Here is a 25,251-nt window from a genome sequence, read left to right as displayed (position 1 = left end):
ATATATGATGGGGATAACACAGCTCCCGGCACAGGCTGATATGTGGTGTTATTATATAGGGGAGAGGGGACGGTACAGCGATATATGATGGGGGATAACACAGCTCCCGGCACACGCTGATATGTGGTATTATTATATAGGGGAGAGGGGACGGTACAGTGATATATGATGGGATAACACAGCTCCCGGCACACGCTGATATGTGGTATTATTATAAAGGGGAGAGGGGACGGTACAGTGATATATGATGGGGATAACGCAGCTCCCGGCACACGCTGATATGTGGTGTTATTATATAGGGGAGAGGGGACGGTACAGCGATATATGATGGGGGATAACACAGCTCCCGGCACACGCTGATATGTGGTATTATTATATAGGGGAGAGGGGACGGTACAGTGATATATGATGGGGGATAACACAGCTCCCGGCACACGCTGATATGTGGTATTATTATATAGGGGAGAGGGGACGGTACAGCGATATATGATGGGGATAACACAGCTCCCGGCACAGGCTGATATGTGGTGTTATTATATAGGGGAGAGGGGACGGTACAGCGATATATGATGGGGGATAACACAGCTCCCGGCACACGCTGATATGTGGTGTTATTATATAGGGGAGAGGGGACGGTACAGCGATATATGATGGGGATAACACAGCTCCCGGCACACGCTGATATGTGGTATTATTATATAGGGGAGAGGGGGCGGTACAGTGATATATGATGGGGGATAACACAGCTCCCGGCACACGCTGATATGTGGTGTTATTATATAGGGGAGAGGGGACGGTACAGTGATATATGATGGGGATAACACAGCTCCCGGCACATGCTGATATGTGGTGTTATTATATAGGGGAGAGGGGACGGTACAGTGATATATGATGGGGATAACACAGCTCCCGGCACACGCTGATATGTGGTGTTATTATATAGGGGAGAGGGGACGGTACAGTGATATATGATGGGGATAACACAGCTCCCGGCACACGCTGATATGTGGTGTTATTATATAGGGGAGAGGGGACGGTACAGTGATATATGATGGGGATAACACCGCTCCCGGCACACGGTTATATGTGGTATTATTATATAGGGGAGAGGGGACGGTACAGCGATATATGATGGGGGATAACACAGCTCCCGGCACACGGTTATATGTGGTATTATTATATAGGGGAGAGGGGACGGTACAGCGATATATGATGGGGGATAACACAGCTCCCGGCACACGCTGATATGTGGTATTATTATATAGGGGAGAGGGGACGGTACAGTGATATATGATGGGGGATAACACAGCTCCCGGCACACGCTGATATGTGGTATTATTATAGGGGAGAGGGGACGGTACAGCGATATATGATGGGGATAACACAGCTCCCGGCACACGCTGATATGTGGTATTATTATATAGGGGAGAGGGGACGGTACAGTGATATATGATGGGATAACACAGCTCCCGGCACACGGTTATATGTGGTATTATTATATAGGGGAGAGGGGACGGTACAGCGATATATGATGGGGGATAACACAGCTCCCGGCACACGCTGATATGTGGTATTATTATACTGTGCATAGGCAGGGGGTGCGGCTGAAGTTGACCATGAGTATGTCAGTAGTCACTACGTATTCCTCCTGGTATAATATTATGTGTACAGGTATTTGAAAGCAGAAAATATTGTATCAGTGGAAGAGCCAAAAGTCAGGCTGCTCCCGGATCCGAAGACGCTACACCCCATGCCCCTGACACTACACTCCACGCCCCTGCAACAGTGGCCCTGACACTACGCCCCTGCGACAGCGCCCCTGACACTACACCCCACGCCCCTGCGGCAGCGCCCCTGACACTACACCCCACGCCCCTGCGGCAGCGCCCCTGACACTACACCCCACGCCCCTGCGGCAGCGCCCCTGACACTACACCCCACGCCCCTTCGGCAGCGGCCCTCAGACTACAATCCACGCCCCTGCGGCAGCGGCCCTGACACTACACCCTGCGCCCCTGCGACAGCGCCCCTGACACTACACCCCGCGCCCCTGCGGCAGTGCCCCTGACACTACACCCCACACGCCCCTGCGGCAGCGCCCCTGAAACTACACCCCACGCCCCTGCGGCAGCGCCCCTGACACTACACCCCACGCCCCTGCGGCAGCGGCCCTCACACTACACCCCACGCCCCTGCGGCAGTGCCCCTGACACTACACACCACACGCCCCTGCGGCAGCGCCCCTGAAACTACACCCCACGCCCCTGCGACAGCGCCCCAGACACTACGCCCCTGACACTACACCCCTGCGGCAGTGCCCCTGACACTACACCCCACACGCCCCTGCGGCAGCGCCCCTGAAACTACACCCCACGCCCCTGCGGCAGCGCCCCTGACACTACACCCCACGCCCCTGCGGCAGCGGCCCTCACACTACACCCCACGCCCCTGCGGCAGTGCCCCTGACACTACACACCACACGCCCCTGCGGCAGCGCCCCTGAAACTACACCCCACGCCCCTGCGACAGCGCCCCAGACACTACGCCCCTGACACTACACCCCTGCGGCAGCGGCCCTGACACTACACCCCACGCCCCTGTGACAGTGCCCCTGACATTACACCCTACCCCACACGCCCCTGCGGCAGCGCCCCTGACACTACACTTCACGCCCCTGACACTACACCCCACCCCACACGCCCCTGCGGCAGCGCCCCTGAAACTACGCCCCTGACACTACACCCCACGCCCCTGACACTACACCCCACGCCCCTGCGGCAGCGGCCCTGACACTACACCCCACGCCCCTGCGGCAGTGCCCCTGACACTACACCCCACCCCACGCCCCTGCGGCAGTGCCCCTGACACTACACCACACGCCCCTGCGGCAGCGCCCCTGAAACTACACCCCACGCCCCTGCGACAGCGCCCCTGGCACCCCACCCACACGCCCCTGCGGCAGCGCCCCTGAAACTACACCCCACGCCCCTGACACTACACCCCTGACACTACACCCCATACCCCTGCCACAGCGCCCCTGACACTACACCCCACCCCACACGACCCTGCGGCAGCGCCCCTGAAACTACACCCCACGCCCCTGCGGCAGCGCCCCTGACACTACACCCCACGCCCCTGCGACAGCGCCCCGACACTACACCCCACGCCCCTGCGGCAGCGCCCCTGATATTACACCCCACGGTCACAGCAGGAGGACTTAAGCCCGTGGTGGCTCAGCCTGCAGGGCAGTACCAGGCGCAGGAATAACGGCACACGCCACTGTGCCAGCCAATCATAGAGCAGCTCTCAGTGTGACTCGTAGTAGCTACAATGCAGTGACGTCATTCAATTCACACTGTGCGGCGCCATCGCCACCTATTGGCAGCTTCTGGATCTACACCTGGCACAACTAGTACTACATAGTACTAATGCACGATGGAGCAGGCGCCATGTTTATGACTTCCTAGGGGCGCCGCCATGTTGGGTTAGTCTGTCTCACAGCAGATAATGATGTTTATAGTGGGAGCAATGAAAGATGAGGGAGGTCTATGCTGCAGCCTATGGGCGGGCAGGGTCATGGGTGAGTGACGGTTCGCTGCGGCCTATAGGCGGGGGAGTAGGCGTGGTTTGCGGATATGCTGAATGACGGAACTATGTTGAGGCCAACGGACAGCAGAGTGGGCGGGGTTACCTCAGGCGGCCGGTTTGTGCATGGTAGTGTCTAGATCCCATGCAGTTTAGGTAATTTTCCCATCATGCCCTGGGTCCACGTATACCTGGAGGGGGAATATAAATCTGTGGCGAGCGAAGCGAGCCACCGTGCCCGAAGCGTGCGAGCGTAGCGAGCCCGCGAGGGTACAATGCTGCAAAAATAAACGACACCTACATGAATTACACATAAATTTAAAAACGTTGTGAGGGCATCTAACAACTTCCGCCCTCACTAAACGTCACTTCCTGTAAGCTATACTGCATGGGAACTAGCCTCTACCATGCACAAACGGTAGAGGCTAGTTCCCATGCAGTATAGCTTACAGGAAGTGACGTTTAGTGAGGGCGGAAGTTTGTTTGGGGGGGGGGGGGGGGTTTGGGGGTGCATATACGTATGTTCCCGCTGTTTGTGATATACCCATAACTCTTTGCGGTGAGTTTCACTTCCTGGGTCCAGCCAAGCCTCGTTCCTGTGCATAACTCCGCCCATCTGCGAGCACACTCCTCCCTACAGGCTGTTGCTGCTTCTGTCGTGCTGCAGGTAACTCTCACCTGCTGCCCCCTCACCTGTCACCTGCTGCACCCCACCTGTCACCTGCTGCCCCCTCACCTGTCACCTGCTGCCCCCTCACCTGTCACCTGCTGCCCCCTCACCTCTCACCTGCTGCACCCCACCTCTCACCTGCTGCCCCCTCACCTGTCACCTGCTGCACCCCACCTGTCACCTGCTGCCCCCTCACCTGTCACCTGCTGCACCCCACCTGTCACCTGCTGCACCCCACCTGTCACCTGCTGCCCCCTCACCTGTCACCTGCTGCACCCCACCTGTCACCTGCTGCCCCCTCACCTGTCACCTGCTGCCCCCTCACCTGTCACCTGCTGCACCCCACCTCTCACCTGCTGCACCCCACCTCTCACCTGCTGCACCCCACCTCTCACCTGCTGCCCCCTCACCTGTCACCTGCTGCACCCCACCTGTCACCTGCTGCCCCCTCACCTGTCACCTGCTGCACCCCACCTGTCACCTGCTGCACCCCACCTGTCACCTGCTGCCCCCTCACCTGTCACCTGCTGCACCCCACCTGTCACCTGCTGCCCCCTCACCTGTCACCTGCTGCACCCCACCTGTCACCTGCTGCACCCCACCTGTCACCTGCTGCCCCCTCACCTGTCACCTGCTGCACCCCACCTCTCACCTGCTGCACCCCACCTCTCACCTGCTGCACCCCACCTCTCACCTGCTGCCCCCTCACCTGTCACCTGCTGCACCCCACCTGTCACCTGCTGCCCCCTCACCTGTCACCTGCTGCACCCCACCTGTCACCTGCTGCACCCTCACCTGTCATCTGCTGCACCCCACCTGTCACCTGCTGCCCCCTCACCTGTCACCTGCTGCACCCCACCTGTCACCTGCTGCACCCCACCTCTCACCTGCTGCACCCCACCTCTCACCTGCTGCCCCCTCACCTGTCACCTGCTGCACCCCACCTGTCACCTGCTGCCCCCTCACCTGTCACCTGCTGCCCCCTCACCTGTCACCTGCTGCCCCCTCACCTGTCACCTGCTGCACCCCACCTGTCACCTGCTGCCCCCTCACCTGTCACCTGCTGCACCCCACCTCTCACCTGCTGCACCCCACCTCTCACCTGCTGCCCCCTCACCTGTCACCTGCTGCACCCCACCTGTCACCTGCTGCCCCCTCACCTGTCACCTGCTGCCCCCTCACCTGTCACCTGCTGCACCCCACCTCTAACCTGCTGCCCCCTCACCTGTCACCTGCTGCCCCCTCACCTGTCACCTGCTGCCCCCTCACCTGTCACCTGCTGCCCCCTCACCTGTCACCTGCTGCCCCCTCACCTGTCACCTGCTGCACCCCACCTGTCACCTGGTGCCCCCTCACCTGTCACCTGCTGCACCCCACCTGTCACCTGCTGCCCCCTCACCTGTCACCTGCTGCACCCCACCTCTCACCTGCTGCACCCCACCTCTCACCTGCTGCCCCCTCACCTGTCACCTGCTGCCCCCTCACCTGTCACCTGCTGCACCCCACCTGTCACCTGCTGCCCCCTCACCTGTCACCTGCTGCCCCCTCACCTGTCACCTGCTGCCCCCTCACCTGTCACCTGCTGCCCCCTCACCTGTCACCTGCTGCCCCCTCACCTGTCACCTGCTGCACCCCACCTGTCACCTGCTGCCCCCTCACCTGTCACCTGCTGCACCCCACCTCTCACCTGCTGCACCCCACCTCTCACCTGCTGCCCCCTCACCTGTCACCTGCTGCACCCCACCTGTCACCTGCTGCCCCCTCACCTGTCACCTGCTGCCCCCTCACCTGTCACCTGCTGCACCCCACCTCTCACCTGCTGCCCCCTCACCTGTCACCTGCTGCCCCCTCACCTGTCACCTGCTGCCCCCTCACCTGTCACCTGCTGCCCCCTCACCTGTCACCTGCTGCCCCCTCACCTGTCACCTGCTGCCCCCTCACCTGTCACCTGCTGCACCCCACCTGTCACCTGCTGCCCCCTCACCTGCTGCACCCCACCTGTCACCTGCTGCACCCCACCTGTCACCTGCTGCCCCCAACCTGTCACCTGCTGCCCCCTCACCTGTCACCTGCTGCACCCCACCTGTCACCTGCTGCCCCCTCACCTGTCACCTGCTGCACCCCACCTGTCACCTGCTGCCCCCTCACCTGCTGCCCCCTCACCTGTCACCTGCCCCCCTCACCTGTCACCTGCTGCACCCCACCTGTCACCTGTTGCCCCCTCACCTGTCACCTGCTGCACCCCACCTGTCACCTGCTGCACCCCACCTGTCACCTGCTGCCCCAACCTGTCACCTGCTGCCCCCTCACCTGTCACCTGCTGCACCCCACCTGTCACCTGCTGCCCCCTCACCTGTCACCTGCTGCACCCCACCTGTCACCTGCTGCCCCCTCACCTGCTGCCCCCTCACCTGTCACCTGCCCCCCTCACCTGTCACCTGCTGCCCCCTCACCTGTCACCTGCTGCCCCCTCACCTGTCACCTGCTGCCCCCTCACCTGTCACCTGCTGCCCCCTCACCTGTCACCTGCTGCCCCCTCACCTGTCACCTGCTGCCCCCTCACCTGTCACCTGCTGCACCCCACCTGTCACCTGCTGCCCCCTCACCTGCTGCACCCCACCTGTCACCTGCTGCACCCCACCTGTCACCTGCTGCCCCCAACCTGTCACCTGCTGCCCCCTCACCTGTCACCTGCTGCACCCCACCTGTCACCTGCTGCCCCCTCACCTGTCACCTGCTGCACCCCACCTGTCACCTGCTGCCCCCTCACCTGCTGCCCCCTCACCTGTCACCTGCCCCCCTCACCTGTCACCTGCTGCACCCCACCTGTCACCTGTTGCCCCCTCACCTGTCACCTGCTGCACCCCACCTGTCACCTGCTGGCTGCTGCACCCCACCTGTCACCTGCTGCCCCAACCTGTCACCTGCTGCACCCCTCACCTGTCACCTGCTGCTGGAAGTGGGCCATATTGCTTTGCATTTGTGTTTTTAACCTTGCTGCACACCTAGATGTGCTGTTTTAATTGTATGTTTTGTATTTGTATCACATTTTGAAGTAAATAATTATATGAAAAGATCGTCCAATTTCTCACTTTCAATTGTCCACAGCGCTGCTACCTTTTTCTTTGTTGCTTTACATGTTTTACAGGAGTAACTAACCTGTTTTCAGCAGCTGCTTAGAAGCCACTTGTGCCAAGCGCCCCCCTTCTAGATTCCCACCCAGTCCAGGGTGTGTTCTAGTTCTATCTATTTTTTGTCCTCTGCTGTCCCCTGACATCCCCTGCCTCTCCCATACTCCTCCCTAGTATCTTGCTGTCTCCTGCCAGGGAAGGGGTGTTTGATACATTTGCAGCAGCTGGGCACATCACAATGGATGGGGGGAGCAGCGGCTGGGCACATCACAATAGAGGGGGGGCAGCGGATGGGCACATCACAATGGATGAGGGAGCAGCGGCTGGGCACGGCACAATGGATGTGGGAGCAGCGGCTGGGTACGTCACAATGGATGGGGACAGCAGCTGGGCACATCAAAATGGATGGGGGAGCAGCGGATGGGCACATCACAGTGGATTGGGGGGGCAGCGGATGGGCACGGCACAATGGATGGGGGAGCAGTGGCTGGGCACATCACAATGGATGGGGCGCAGCGGATGGGCACGGCACAATGGATGGGGGAGCAGTGGCTGGGCACATCACAATGGATGGGGGAGCAGTGGCTGGGCACATCACAATGGATGGGGGAGAGCAGCGAGTGCCCATTACAGGAGAGGTGTAGGATGTGTTTGGGTTGGAAAGAGCACAGTCATAGAGCACATAGCCTCATCAGACAGGAAACCCGTCACTTACATATAGCCGAGCATAAGAAATGTCTCAATTTATGTATTCAAATTTAAACAACATTTGTTCATTGCGTCTCCAGCCCCAGTAACTCTGTAATCTGAATCAGGCCCATTATGTGCTACAATCTTATAGGGCTGTGTCACAGGAACCTCTGACAGACGCTGGTCAGACATCTATGGCTGGGGGAAAGGGGAGACTTACTGGTGACTCCGTGTTACATATCTGTGTTACATGTGCTCTCTGTGACGTGTTATATGTATGATATTTATTCCTAGGCGCTCCAGCTGTGAGGAACCAGAGTCTTTATTACACGTCACACGTTCTGTATTCTCACTGATTCCCTGAGGATGGACACGGACAGGAGTCCCAGGACTGAGAGGATAATAACTATCACCCTGGAGATTATCTACCTGCTGACCGGGGAGGTGACAGTGACATCACTTATATCTATAGTAATAATACAGGGATGTGACCGGGGAGGTGACATCACTTATATCTATAGTAATAATACAGGGAGGTGACAGTGACATCACTTATATCTATAGTAATAATACAGGGATGTGACCGGGGAGGTGACAGTGACATCACTTATATCTATAGTAATATTACAGGGATGTGACCGGGGAGGTGACAGTGACATCACTTATATCTATAGTAATAATACAGGGACGTGACAGTGACATCACATATATCTATAGTAATAATACAGGGATGTGACCGGGGAGGTGACAGTGACATCACTTATAACTATAGTAATAATACAGGGACGTGACCGGGGAGGTGACAGTGACATCACTTATATCTATAGTAATAATACAGGGATGTGACCGGGGAGGTGACAGTGACATCACTTATATCTATAGTAATATTACAGGGATGTGACCGGGGAGGTGACAGTGACATCACTTATATCTATAGTAATAATACAGGGAGGTGACCGGGGAGGTGACAGTGACATCACATATATCTATAGTAATAATACGGGGAGGTGACAGTGACATCACTTATATCTATAGTAATAATACAGGGAGGTGACCGGGGAGGTTACGGTGACATCACTTATATCTATAGTAATAATACAGGGAGGTGACGGTGACATCACTTATATCTATAGTAATAATACAGGGATGTGACCGAGGAGGTGACAGTGACATCACTTATATCTACAGTAATAATACAGGGATGTGACGGGGAGGTGACAGTGACATCACTTATATCTACAGTAATAATACAGGGATGTGACGGGGAGGTGACAGTGACATCACTTATATCTATAGTAATAATACGGGGAGGTGACAGTGACATCACTTATATCTATAGTAATAATACAGGGAGGTGACCGGGGAGGTTACGGTGACATCACTTATATCTATAGTAATAATACAGGGAGGTGACGGTGACATCACTTATATCTATAGTAATAATACAGGGATGTGACCGGGGAGGTGACAGTGACATCACTTATATCTACAGTAATAATACAGGGATGTGACGGGGAGGTGACAGTGACATCACTTATATCTATAGTAATAATACAGGGATGTGACCGGGGAGGTGACAGTGACATCACTTATATCTATAGTAATAATACAGGGACGGGACCGGGGAGGTGACAGTGACATCACTTATATCTATAGTAATAATACAGGGAGGTGACCGGGGAGGTGACAGTGACATCACTTATATCTATAGTAATACAGGGATGTGAGCGGGGAGGTGACAGTGACATCACTTATATCTATAGTAATAATACAGGGATGTGACCGGGGAGGTGACAGTGACATCACTTATATCTATAGTAATAATACAGGGAGGTGACCGGGGAGGTGACAGTGACATCACTTATATCTATAGTAATAATACAGGGACGTGACCGGGGAGGTGACAGTGACATCACTTATATCTATAGTAATAATACAGGGATGTGACGGGGAGGTGACAGTGACATCACTTATATCTATAGTAATAATACAGGGATGTGACCGGGGAGGTGACAGTGACATCAGTTATATCTATAGTAATAATACAGGGACGTGACCGGGGAGGTGACAGTGACATCACTTATATCTATAGTAATAATACAGGGAGGTGACCGGGGAGGTGACAGTGACATCACTTATATCTACAGTAATAATACAGGGATGTGACCGGGGAGGTGACAGTGACATCACTTATATCTATAGTAATAATACAGGGATGTGACCGGGGAGGTGACAGTGACATCACTTATATCTATAGTAATAATACAGGGATGTGACTGGGGAGGTGACAGTGACATCACTTATATCTATAGTAATAATACAGGGAGGTGACCGGGGAGGTGACAGTGACATCACTTATATCTATAGTAATACAGGGATGTGAGCGGGGAGGTGACAGTGACATCACTTATATCTATAGTAATAATACAGGGATGTGACCGGGGAGGTGACAGTGACATCACTTATATCTATAGTAATAATACAGGGAGGTGACCGGGGAGGTGACAGTGACATCACTTATATCTATAGTAATAATACAGGGACGTGACCGGGGAGGTGACAGTGACATCACTTATATCTATAGTAATAATACAGGGATGTGACCGGGGAGGTCACAGTGACATCACTTATATCTATAGTAATAATACAGGGAGGTGACCGGGGAGGTGACAGTGACATCAGTTATATCTATAGTAATAATACAGGGACGTGACCGGGGAGGTGACAGTGACATCACTTATATCTATAGTAATAATACAGGGAGGTGACCGGGGAGGTGACAGTGACATCACTTATATCTATAGTAATAATACAGGGATGTGACCGGGGAGGTGACAGTGACATCACTTATATCTATAGTAATAATACAGGGATGTGACCGGGGAGGTCACAGTGACATCACTTATTTCTGTAGTAATAATACAGGGACGTGACCGGGGAGGTGACATCACTTATATCTATAGTAATTATACAGGGACGTGACCGGGGAGGTGACAGTGACATCACTTATATCTATAGTAATAATACAGGGACGTGACCGGGGAGGTGACATCACTAATATCTATAGTAATAATACAGGGACGTGACCAGGGAGGTGACAGTGACATCACTTATATCTATAGTAATAATACAGGGACGTGACCGGGGAGGTGACAGTGACATCACTTATATCTATAGTAATAATACAGGGATGTGACCAGGGAGGTGACAGTGACATCACTTATATCTATAGTAATAATACAGGGAGGTGACCGGGGAGGTGACAGTGACATCACTTATATCTATAGTAATAATACAGGGAGGTGACAGTGACATCACTTATATCTATAGTAATAATACAGGGACGTGACCGGGGAGGTGACAGTGACATCACTTATATCTATAGTAATAATACAGGGACGTGACCGGGGAGGTGACAGTGACATCACTTATATCTATAGTAATAATACAGGGACGTGACCGGGGAGGTGACAGTGACATCACTTATAACTATAGTAATAATACAGGGATGTGACCGGGGAGGTGACAGTGACATCACTTATATCTATAGTAATAATACAGGGAGGTGACAGTGACATCACTTATATCTATAGTAATAATACAGGGATGTGACCGGGGAGGTGACAGTGACATCACTTATATCTATAGTAATAATACAGGGAGGTGACAGTGACATCACTTATATCTATAGTAATAATACAGGGATGTGACCGGGGAGGTGACAGTGACATCACTTATATCTATAGTAATAATACAGGGACGTGACCAGGGAGGTGACAGTGACATCACTTATATCTATAGTAATAATACAGGGATGTGACCGGGGAGGTGACAGTGACATCACTTATATCTATAGTAATAATACAGGGAGGTGACCGGGGAGGTGACAGTGACATCACTTATATCTATAGTAATAATACAGGGACATGATTGGGGAGGTGACGGTGACATCACTTATATCTATAGTAATAATACCGGGACGTGACCGGGGAGGTGACAGTGACATCACTTATATCTATAGTAATAATACAGGGAGGTGACAGTGACATCACTTATATCTATAGTAATAATACAGGGACGTGACCGGAGATGTGACATCACTTATATCTATAGTAATAATACAGGGAGGTGACTGGGGAGGTGACAGTGACATCACTTATATCTATAGTAATAATACAGGGACGTGACCGGGGAGGTGACATCACTTATATCTATAGTAATAATACAGGGACGTGACCGGGGAGATGACAGTGACATCACTTATACCTATAGTAATAATACAGGGACGTGACCGGGGAGGTGACAGTGACATCACTTATATCTATAGTAATAATACAGGGACGTGACCGGGGAGGTGACAGTGACATCACTTATATCTATAGTAATAATACAGGGACGTGACAGTGACATCACTTATATCTATAGTAATAATACAGGGACGTGACCAGGGAGGTGACAGTGACATCACTTATATCTATAGTAATAATACAGGGATGTGACCGGGGAGGTGACAGTGACATCACTTATATCTATAGTAATAATACAGGGACGTGACCGGGGAGGTGACATCACTTATATCTATGGTAATAATACAGGGAGGTGACCGGGGAGGTGACAGTGACATCACTTATATCTATAGTAATAATACAGGGATGTGACCGGGGAGGTGACAGTGACATCACTTATATCTATAGTAATTATACAGGGATGTGACCGGGGAGGTGACAGTGACATCACTTATATCTATAGTAATTATACAGGGATGTGACCGGGGAGGTGACAGTGACATCACTTATATCTATAGTAATTATACAGGGATGTGACCGGGGAGGTGACAGTGACATCACTTATATCTATAGTAATAACACATGGACATGACCGGGGAGGTGACAGTGACATCACTTATATCTATAGTAATAATACAGGGAGGTGACCGGGGATGTGACATCACTTATATCTATAGTAATAATACAGGGAGGTGACCGGGGAGGTGACAGTGACATCACTTATATCTATAGTAATAATACAGGGAGGTGACCGGGGATGTGACATCACTTATATCTATAGTAATAATACAGGGAGGTGACCGGGGAGGTGACAGTGACATCACTTATATCTATAGTAATAATACAGGGATGTGACCGGGGAGGTGACAGTGACATCACTTATATCTATAGTAATTATACAGGGATGTGACCGGGGAGGTGACAGTGACATCACTTATATCTATAGTAATAACACATGGACATGACCGGGGAGGTGACAGTGACATCACTTATATCTATAGTAATAATACAGGGAGGTGAACGGGGAGGTGACAGTGACATCACTTATATCTATAGTAATAATACAGGGACGTGACCGGGGAGGTGACAGTGACATCACTTATATCTATAGTAATAATACAGGGATGTGACCGGGGAGGTGACAGTGACATCACTTATATCTATAGTAATAATACAGGGAGGTGACAGTGACATCACTTATATCTATAGTAATAATACAGGGAGGTGACAGTGACATCATTTATATCTATAGTAATAATACAGGGATGTGACCGGGGAGGTGACAGTGACATAACTTATATCTATAGTAATAATACAGGGACGGGACCGGGGAGGTGACAGTGACATCACTTATATCTATAGTAATAATACAGGGACGTGACCGGGGAGGTGACAGTGACATCACTTATATCTATAGTAATAATACAGGGAGGTGACCGGGGAGGTGACAGTGACATCACTTATATCTATAGTAATAATACAGGGAGGTGACCGGGGAGGTGACAGTGACATCACTTATATCTATAGTAATAATACAGGGAGGTTACAGTGACATCACTTATATCTATAGTAATAATACAGGGATGTGACCGGGGAGGTGACAGTGACATCACTTATATCTATAGTAATAATACAGGGACGTGACCGGGGAGGCGACATCACTTATATCTATAGTAATAATACAGGGACGTGACCGGGGAGGTGACAGTGACATCACTTATATCTATAGTAATAATACAGGGACGTGACCGGGGAGGCGACATCACTTATATCTATAGTAATAATACAGGGACGTGACCGGGGAGGTGACAGTGACATCACTTATATCTATAGTAATAATACAGGGACGTGACCGGGGAGGCGACATCACTTATATCTATAGTAATAATACAGGGACGTGACCGGGGAGGTGACAGTGACATCACTTATATCTATAGTAATAATACAGGGACGTGACCTGGGAGGTGACAGTGACATCACTTATATCTATAGTAATAATACAGGGACGTGACTGGGGAGGTGACAGTGACATCACTAATATCTATAGTAATAATACAGGGACGTGACAGTGACATCACATATATCTATAGTAGTAATACAGGGACGTGACCGGGGAGGTGACAGTGACATCACTTTTATCTATAGTAAAAATACAGGGATGTGACTGGGGAGGTGACAGTGACATCACTAATATCTATAGTAATAATACAGGGACGTGACCGGGGAGGTGACAGTGACATCACTTATATCTATAGTAATAATACAGGAACGTGACCGGGGAGGTGACAGTGACATCACTTATATCTATAGTAATAATAAAGGGACGTGACCGGGGAGGTGACAGTGACATCACTTATATCTATAGTAATAATACAGGGAGGTGACCGGGGAGGTGACAGTGACATCACTTATATCTATAGTAATAATACAGGGACGTGACCGGGGAGGTGACAGTGACATCACTTATATCTATTGTAATAATACAGGGACGTGACCGGGGAGGTGACATCACTTATATCTATAGTAATAATACAGGGACATGACCGGGGAGGTGACAGTGACATCACTTATATCTATAGTAATAATACAGGAAGGTGACCGGGGAGGTGACAGTGACATCACTTATATCTATAGTAATAATACAGGGATGTGACCGGGGAGGTGACAGTGACATCACTTATATCTATAGTAATAATACAGGGATGTGACAGGGGAGGTGACAGTAACATCACTAATAGCTATAGTAATAATACAGGGACTTGACCGGGGAGGTGACAGTGACATCATTTATATCTATAGTAATAATACAGGGATGTGACCGGGGAGGTAACAGTGACATCACTTACATCTATAGTAATAATACAGGGACGTGACCGGGGAGGTGACGGTGACATCACTTATATCTATAGTAATAATACAGGGATGTGACAGGGGAGGTGACAGTAACATCACTAATAGCTATAGTAATAATACAGGGACTTGACCGGGGAGGTGACAGTGACATCACTTATATCTATAGTAATAATACAGGGACGTGACCGGGGAGGTGACAGTGACATCACTTATATCTATAGTAATAATACAGGGATGTGGCCCGGGAGGAGACAGTGACATCACTTATATCTATAGTAATAATACAGGGAGGTGACCGGGGAGGAGACGGTGACATCACTTATATCTATAGTAATAATACAGGGACGTGACCGGGAAGGTGACAGTGACATCACTAATATCTATAGTAATAATACAGGGACGTGACCGGGGAGGTGACAGTGACATCACTTATATCTATAGTAATAATACAGGGACCTGACCGGGGAGGTGACAGTGACATCACTTATATCTATAGTAATAATACAGGGACATGACCGGGGAGGGGGTTCTAGGATTGTAAATAATGATAGTTGATGTCTCCCCCAATACACAGGGTTACACAGTAGTGAAAAAGACATCAGGTGAGTGTGAGACACCCAGCAGCCGTCCCCGTGTGTCAGGGGGACTGAGCAGGACCCAAAGCCCCATCACGGTGCCTCCACCTCACTCACTGATACATGAGAGGCACAATGACCAGAAGATCCTGGAACTCACCAACAAGATCATTCAACTGCTGACTGGAGAGGTGACTGCTGGGAATGGGACGTTATACAGTAATACCGGGGGATGTGACCGGAGAGGTGACTGCTGGGAATGGGACATTATACAGTAACACCAGGGATGTGTCTGGAGAGGTGACTGCTGGGAGTGGGACGTTATACAGTAACACTAGGGGATGTGACCGGAGAGGTGACTGCTGGGAATGGGACGTTATACAGTAACACCGGGGGATGTGGCCGGAGAGGTGACTGCTGGGAATGGGACGTTATACAGTAACACCGGGGGATGTGGCCGGAGAGGTGACTGCTGGGAATGGGAAGTTATACAGTAACACCGGGGGATGTGACCGGAGAGGTGACTGCTGGGAATGGGACGTTATACAGTAACACCTGGGGATGTGACCGGAGAGGTGACTGCTGGGAATGGGACGTTATACTGTAACACCGGGGGATGTGACCGGAGAGGTGACTGCTGGGAATGGGACGTTATACAGTAACACCGGGGGATGTGACCGGAGAGGTGACTGCTGGGAATGGGATGTTATACAGTAACACCGGGGGATGTGACCGGAGAGGTGGCTGCTGGGAATGGGATGTTATACAGTAACACCGGGGGATGTGACTGGAGGGGTGACTGCTGGGAATGGGACGTTATACAGTAACACCAGGGGATGTGACCGGAGAGGTGACTTTTGGGAATGGGACGTTATACAGTAACACCGAGGGATGTGACCGGAGAGGTGACTGCTGGGAATGGGACGTTATACAGTAACACCGAGGGATGTGACCGGAGAGGTGACTGCTGGAAATGGGACGTTATACAGTAACACCGGGGGATGTGACTGGGGAGCTGACTGCTGGTGTCACTGATATTATACATTTGAATTGTTATTATCTAATTCTTGTTTATATGTTGTTGTGTTTATTTAGAGTAATTTAATTTATATGAGGGCAGAAGATACAGAGGCAGGAGAAGAGACATATGTGAGGGGTGATCAGCAGTGTAAGGAGGAGGAAATCCCTAAAGATATCAGCACAGGTGAGTAATAAACACTTATTACAGAACAGATGCACACATTCTCCTTGCTCACTCACTACAATAATCTCTTCTCCATACAATCCAATAAGGCAAATGTATCTGTGCATTGGGAAAGTCAGTAGCCATAAGCCCCTATTATACTCCTGCTCTCCCCTCACATCATGTCACTGTGTTACCAGCCCAGAGATCTGACCAGTCTCCTCCCCGCACTCTCTGGTATATCTCATACATCAGGAGCCATCAGCCCCTATTATACTCCTGCTCTCCCCCTCACATCATGTCACTGTGTGTTACCAGCCAGAGATCTGACCAGTCTCCTCCCCGCACTCTTTGGTGTATCTCATACATCAGGAGCCATCAGCCCCTATTATACTCCTGCTCTCCCCCTCACATCATGTCACTGTGTGTTACCAGCCCAGAGATCTGACCAGTCTCCTCCCCGCACTCTCTGGTGTATCTCATACATCAGCAGCCATCAGCGCCTATTATACTCCTGCTCTCCCCCTCACAACATGTCACTGTGTGTTACCAGCCCAGAGATCTGACCAGTCTCCTTCCCGCACTCTCTGGTGTATCTCATACATCAGGAACCATCAGCCCCTATTATACTCCTGCTCTCCCCCTCACATCATGTCACTGTGTTACCAGCCCAGAGATCTGACCAGTCTCCTCCCCGCACTCTCTGGTGAATCTCATACATCAGGAGCCATCAGCCCCTATTATACTCCTGCTCTCCCCTCACATCATGTCACTGTGTGTTACCAGCCCAGAGATCTGACCAGTCTCCTCCCCGCACTCTCTGGTGTATCTCATACATCAGCAGCCATCAGCCCCTATTATACTCCTGCTCTCCCCTCACATCATGTCACTGTGTTACCAGCCCAGAGATCTGACCAGTCTCCTCCCCGCACTCTCTGGTGTATCTCATACATCAGCAGCCATCAGCCCCTATTATACTCCTGCTCTCCCCTCACATCATGTCACTGTGTTACCAGCCCAGAGATCTGACCAGTCTCCTCCCCGCACTCTCTGGTGTATCTCATACATCAGGAGCCATCAGCCCCTATTATACTCCTGCTCTCCCCTCACATCATGTGACTGTGTGTTACCAGCCCAGAGATCTGACCAGTCTCCTCCCCGCACTCTCTGGTGTATCTCATACATCAGCAGCCATCAGCGCCTATTATACTCCTGCTCTCCCCTCACATCATGTCACTGTGTTACCAGCCCAGAGATCTGACCAGTCTCCTCCCCGCACTCTCTGGTGTATCTCATACATCAGGAGTCATCAGCCCCTATTATACTCCTGCTCTCCCCCTCACATCATGTCACTGTGTGTTACCAGCCCAGAGATCTGACCAGTCTCCTCCCCGCACTCTCTGGTGTATCTCATACATCAGGATCCATCAGCCCCTATTATACTCCTGCTCTCCCCCTCACATCATGTCACTGTGTGTTACCAGCCCAGAGATCTGACCAGTCTCCTCCCCACACTCTCTGGTGTATCTCATACATCAGCAGCCATCAGCGCCTATTATACTCCTGCTCTCCCCCTCACATCATGTCACTGTGTGTTACCAGCCCAGAGATCTGACCAGTCTCCTCCCCGCACTCTGTGGTGTATATCATACATCAGGGGCCATCAGCCCCTATTATACTCCTGCTCTCCCCCTCACATCATGTCACTGTGTGTTACCAGCCCAGAGATCTGACCAGTCTCCTCCCCGCACTCTCTGGTGTATCTCATACATCAGGATCCATCAGCCCCTATTATACTCCTGCTCTCCCCCTCACATCATGTCACTGTGTGTTACCAGCCCAGAGATCTGACCAGTCTCCTCCCCACACTCTCTGGTGTATCTCATACATCAGGAACCATCAGCCCCTATTATACTCCTGCTCTCCCCCTCACATCATGTCACTGTGTGTTACCAGCCCAGAGATCTGACCAGTCTCCTCCCCGCACTCTGTGGTGTGTCTCATACATCAGGAACCATCAGCCCCTATTATACCCCTGCTCTCCCCCTCACACCATGTCACTGTGTGTTACCAGCCCAGAGATCTGACCAGTCTCCTCCCCGCACTCTGTGGTGTATATCATACATCAGGAGCCATCAGCCCCTATTATACTCCTGCTCTCCCCCTCACATCATGTCACTGTGTGTTACCAGCCCAGAGATGTGACCAGTCTCCTCCCCGCACTCTGTGGTGTATATCATACATCAGGGGCCATCAGCCCCTATTATACTCCTGCTCTCCCCCTCACATCATGTCACTGTGTGTTACCTGCCCAGAGATCTGACCAGTCTCCTCCCTGCACTCTCTGGTGTATCTCATACATCAGGAGCCATCAGCCCCTATTATACTGCTGCTCTCCCACTAACATCATGTCACTGTGTGTTACCAGCCCAGAGATCTGACCAGTCTTCTCCCTGCACTCTCTGGTGTGTCTCATACATCACCAGCCATCAGCACCTATTATACTCCTGCTCTCCCCCTCACATCATGTCACTGTGTGTTACCAGCCCAGATATCTGACCAGTCTCCTCCCCACACTCTCTGGTGTATCTCATACATCAGGAGCCATCAGCCTCTATTATACTCCTGCTCTCCCCCTCACATCATGTCACTGTGTGTTACCAGCCCAGAGATCTGACCAGTCTCCTCCCCGCACTCTCTGGTGTATCTCATACATCAGGAGCTATCAGCCCCTATTATACTCCTGCTCTCCCCCTCACATCATGTCACTGTGTTACCAGCCCAGAGATCTGACCAGTCTCCTCCCCACACTCTCTGGTGTATCTCATACATCAGGAGCCATCAGCCCCTATTATACTCCTGCTCTCCCCCTCACATCATGTCACTGTGTGTTACCAGCCCAGAGATCTGACCAGTCTCCTCCCCGCACTCTCTGGTGTATCTCATACATCAGGTGCCATCAGCCCCTATTATACTCCTGCTCCCCCTCACATCATGTCACTGTGTGTTACCAGCCCAGAGATCTGACCAGTCTCCTCCCCACACTCTCTGGTGTATCTCATACATCAGGAGACATCAGCCCCTATTATACTCCTGCTCTCCCCCTCACATCATGTCACTGTGTGTTACCAGCCCAGAGATCTGACCAGTCTCCTCCCCGCACTCTCTGGTGTATCTCATACATCAGCAGCCATCAGCCCCTATTATACTCCTGCTCTCCCCCTCACATCATGTCACTGTGTTACCAGCCCAGAGACCTGACCAGTCTCCTCCCCACACTCTCTGGTGTATCTCATACATCAGGAGACATCAGCCCCTATTATACTCCTGCTCTCCCCCTCACATCATGTCACTGTGTGTTACCAGCCCAGAGACCTGACCAGTCTCCTCCCCACACTCTCTGGTGTATCTCATACATCAGGAGACATCAGCCCCTATTATACTCCTGCTCTCCCCCTCACATCATGTCACTGTGTGTTACCAGCCCAGAGATCTGACCAGTCTCCTCCCCGCACTCTCTGGTGTATCTCATACATCAGGTGCCATCAGCCCCTATTATACTCCTGCTCCCCCTCACATCATGTCACTGTGTGTTACCAGCCCAGAGATCTGACTAGTCTCCTCCCCGCACTCTCTGGTGTATCTCATACATCAGGAGCCATCAGCCCCTATTATACTCATGCTCTCCCCCTCACATCATGTCACTGTGTGTTACCTGCCCAGAGATCTGACCAGTCTCCTCCCTGCACTCTCTGGTGTATCTCATACATCAGGAGCCATCAGCCCCTATTATACTGCTGCTCTCCCACTAACATCATGTCACTGTGTGTTACCAGCCCAGAGATCTGACCAGTCTTCTCCCTGCACTCTCTGGTGTGTCTCATACATCACCAGCCATCAGCACCTATTATACTCCTGCTCTCCCCCTCACATCATGTCACTGTGTGTTACCAGCCCAGATATCTGACCAGTCTCCTCCCCACACTCTCTGGTGTATCTCATACATCAGGAGCCATCAGCCTCTATTATACTCCTGCTCTCCCCCTCACATCATGTCACTGTGTGTTACCAGCCCAGAGATCTGACCAGTCTCCTCCCCGCACTCTCTGGTGTATCTCATACATCAGGAGCTATCAGCCCCTATTATACTCCTGCTCTCCCCCTCACATCATGTCACTGTGTTACCAGCCCAGAGATCTGACCAGTCTCCTCCCCACACTCTCTGGTGTATCTCATACATCAGGAGCCATCAGCCCCTATTATACTCCTGCTCTCCCCCTCACATCATGTCACTGTGTGTTACCAGCCCAGAGATCTGACCAGTCTCCTCCCCGCACTCTCTGGTGTATCTCATACATCAGGTGCCATCAGCCCCTATTATACTCCTGCTCCCCCTCACATCATGTCACTGTGTGTTACCAGCCCAGAGATCTGACCAGTCTCCTCCCCACACTCTCTGGTGTATCTCATACATCAGGAGACATCAGCCCCTATTATACTCCTGCTCTCCCCCTCACATCATGTCACTGTGTGTTACCAGCCCAGAGATCTGACCAGTCTCCTCCCCGCACTCTCTGGTGTATCTCATACATCAGGTGCCATCAGCCCCTATTATACTCCTGCTCTCCCCTCACATCATGTCACTGTGTGTTACCAGCCCAGAGATCTGACCAGTCTCCTCCCCGCACTCTCTGGTGTATCTCATACATCAGGAGCCATCAGCCCCTATTATACTCCTGCTCTCCTCCTCACATCATGTCACTGTGTGTTACCAGCCCAGAGAACTGACCAGTCTCCTCCCCACACTCTCTGGTGTATCTCATACATCAGGAGACATCAGCCCCTATTATACTCCTGCTCTCCCCCTCACATCATGTCACTGTGTGTTACCAGCCCAGAGATCTGACCAGTCTCCTCCCCACACTCTCTGGTGTATCTCATACATCAGGAGACATCAGCCCCTATTATACTCCTGCTCTCCCCCTCACATCATGTCACTGTGTGTTACCAGCCCAGAGATCTGACCAGTCTTCTCCCCGCACTCTCTGGTGTATCTCATACATCAGGAACCATCAGCCCCTATTATACTCCTGCTCTCCCATCACATCATGTCACTGTGTGTTACCAGCCCAGAGATCTGACCAGTCTCCTCCTCGCACTCTCTGGTGTATCTCATACATCAGGAGACATCAGCCCCTATTATACTCCTGCTCTCCCCCTCACATCATGTCACTGTGTGTTACCAGCCCAGAGATCTGACCAGTCTCCTTCCCGCACTCTCTGGTGTATCTCATACATCAGGAACCATCAGTCCCTATTATACCCCTGCTCTCCCCTCACATAATGTAACTGTGTGTTACCAGCCCAGAGATCTGACCAGTCTCCTCCCCGCTCTCTCTGGTGTATCTCATACATCAGGAGCCATCAGTCCCTATTATACTCCTGCTCTCCCCTCACATAATGTAACTGTGTGTTACCAGCCCAGAGATCTGACCAGTCTCCTACCTGCACTCTCTGGTGTATCTCATACATCAGGAGCCATCAGCCCCTATTATAGTCCTGCTCTCCCCCTCACATCATGTCACTGTGTGTTACCAGCCCAGAGATCTGACCAGTCTCCTCCCCGCACTCTCTGGTGTATCTCATACATCAGGTGCCATCAGCCCCTATTATACTCCTGCTCTCCCCCTCACATCATGTCACTGTGTTACCAGCCCAGAGATCTGACCAGTCTCCTCCCCGCACTCTCTGGTGTATCTCATACATCAGGTGCCATCAGCCCCTATTATACTACTGCTCTCCCCTCACATCATGTCACTGTGTGTTACCAGCCCAGAGATCTGACCAGTCTCCTCCCCGCACTCTCTGGTGTATCTCATACATCAGGAGCCATCAGCCCCTATTATACTCCTGCTCTCCCCTCACATCATGTCACTGTGTGTTACCAGCCCAGAGATCTGACCAGTCTCCTCCCCGCACTCTCTGGTGTATCTCATACATCAGGTGCCATCAGCCCCTATTATACTACTGCTCTCCCCTCACATCATGTCACTGTGTGTTACCAGCCCAGAGATCTGACCAGTCTCCTCCCCGCACTCTCTGGTGTATCTCATACATCAGGAGCCATCAGCCCCTATTATACTCCTGCTCTCCCCCTCACATCATGTCACTGTGTGTTACCAGCCCAGAGATCTGACCAGTCTCCTCCCCACACTCTCTGGTGTATCTCATACATCAGGAGCCATCAGCCCCTATTATACTACTGCTCTCCCCTCACATCATGTCACTGTGTGTTACCAGCCCAGAGATCTGACCAGTCTGACAGGATGGATCAGTCTGTAACATACTATGACATGTACCTGCAATGTCCGCTGTAGGAACAGTCAGTAGCAGCTCTAAAACCAGATGGTACGTGGTGAATGAGGCTGACATCACACTGGTATAGAGAGAAGCGCTGATTACAATGGCAGCAGCCAGTAAGTCTCCGCTGCAGGGCGGTGAGCGCTGATGACAAGATGAATGCTGTTCGGTGTTGTCCCTCAGGTGAACATAAAGGCCAGTATTCAATGCCTCTGATTCGCCGTATTTTCTGGCGAATCAGGCAATTCGCCGGGTTTACATGTATTCGGCATCTTTTTTTGGTGAACTGGATTGTGATCTTTCAAAAGAAAGCGTTTTTTAAAGTTTTTTTTGGGGTGTAAAAAAATCAGTTATTTAATTATTTGAAGAGTCTTGCTATTTTTTTTACTGGACAAAGATCACATAAATATATTTTTAATTTTAAATAAAATAAATGTAACGTACCATATGCAAGGGGGGGGGGGGGGGGGCTGCTGGTCACATTACATAGGCTGTGCTGCTGATTACATTACATATTGCAGGGGGCCCCGCTGATCTCACATAAGGACTGCGGGGACCCCCTGCCCGCTGGTGGGTGGCATGCAGCGGGGTGTGGCAGCGCAGGGTTCAGTAGCGCTGGCGGGCAGGGGGGATCAGTGTTTGCCCTCTGCCTGGCAGTGCCAGTGCCACAACCTGGAACCATCAGGCTGCCACTGACAGCAGCAGGGGGGATACAGGGGGAGAAGCAGCATATACACCCAGAGCATAGAACCAGCGTCAGATCACAGAGCAGGGCACAAACTGCGCTCATCAGGTGCCGGCCACTCACCGTTCTGAGCGCTGACAAACTCCACAGCAAGATAACCGATTACCAGCAGAGGCTGCCTGGGAGGGCATGCAGCAGGACTGTAGGCGTCTGGCGACGTGTGCGTAGTTTCCCCTGCAGGTTATCTCCCCCCCCTCTCCCTCTCCAACATCAGTGCACTGCTCCCTTGAGCTGCCGCTCACAGCCAATGCCCGAGTCAGGAGTCCCGGCAGGGGGATGTGACGACTGGTGTCCCAGCGGGGGAGCGCTCTGATGTTGCAGGGAGCGCTGCCAGGCTGAGCACAGGGACGGGTCCAGCGGCAGCAGACCTCTGGCTCCGGCAGCCACAGCGCGGTGATAGCAGATGTCAGCGCTGGGACTGCTGGAGCCGGAGGTCTGCTGCTGCTGGACCCGTCCCCGTCCTCAGGCTGTGCAGGGCTCCTGGCAGCATTAGCGCGCTCCCCCGCCGTGACTACGCTCAATCCCCTGCAGTGGCATTGTAGCTGCAGCAGCAGGGGAGAGAGCCGAGTGCCATTCGCCACAGGTTGTAATTATCGCCGTCAGGGGCTGAGAGCCCCTGACGCGTTGAATAATGTGAACGGGCGGCTGCCGGCGAATCTCCCAGCAGGGAGAATCAGGGAGAAAGTGCAGCAAATCCTACACAGGATTCGCTGCCGCCCAGGACCCCCAGCCATTGAATACTGGCCTCTGTCCACATGTTCGCTCATTTTCAGGTCTTCGTTTACGGAGATGCTAACTTTGGCCAAACAGTTCTCCTGTCAACCAGCCAGAGCGTTCTCTCCCCTGGGCAGATGAACGCTCCATAGTCCAGTGTCACAGAGCTTTACTGCAAGAAAATAATCATATGGTTCTAGATGTAGTGAGCATGGAGGATGATCTAGCACCGCAATCTGTTTCTCGGCCAAAAACTACTTCACAGAGAGAGCTGTGTGGGCTGATGTGTTGTACTGATATATGAAGAATCCACTTTTTCTATAACTCTGGTCTCTTTTGATTATCGCAAAGTTTGAAGAACACAATTACAATGTCAGCAATCATTATAAATTGTACATTATAACATCTTGGGTCTCATCTACTCATTGTAGTAATTTGCCATTTTGTTCATAATCTACA

The 25,251-nt window shown here is 51.7% G+C and overlaps 2 protein-coding genes across 10 annotated transcripts in view; one reads left to right on the top strand and one right to left on the bottom strand.

Annotated features, from left to right (window-relative positions):
• LOC146009882 (uncharacterized) overlaps positions 1–25,251 on the bottom strand; it is a 227,902-nt gene that overhangs the window by 44,477 nt on the left and 158,174 nt on the right. The gene's annotated exons all lie outside the window — the stretch shown is intronic.
• Positions 1–25,251, top strand: part of LOC146009857 (uncharacterized) — a 426,052-nt gene that overhangs the window by 380,120 nt on the left and 20,681 nt on the right. For 4 of the 6 annotated variants that reach the window (XM_083150395.1, XM_083150397.1, XM_083150396.1 and 1 more), the window contains one exon: positions 16,972–16,994. In XM_083150395.1, coding sequence (XP_083006521.1) covers positions 16,972–16,994 — 23 coding nt within the window. Of the gene's footprint in view, positions 1–7,935; positions 8,521–15,789; positions 15,982–16,883; positions 16,995–25,251 lie in introns of those variants that run through there. The other 2 variants (XM_083150398.1, XM_083150403.1) reach the window with 2 other exon arrangements.

This window comes from Crinia signifera, chromosome 6 (assembly GCF_055691185.1).
Source record: "Crinia signifera chromosome 6, ASM5569118v1, whole genome shotgun sequence".
Classification (NCBI taxonomy): domain Eukaryota; kingdom Metazoa; phylum Chordata; class Amphibia; order Anura; family Myobatrachidae; genus Crinia; species Crinia signifera.
Note: the sequence above shows the minus strand (reverse complement) of the source record. Positions and strands in the feature narration are given on the sequence as shown.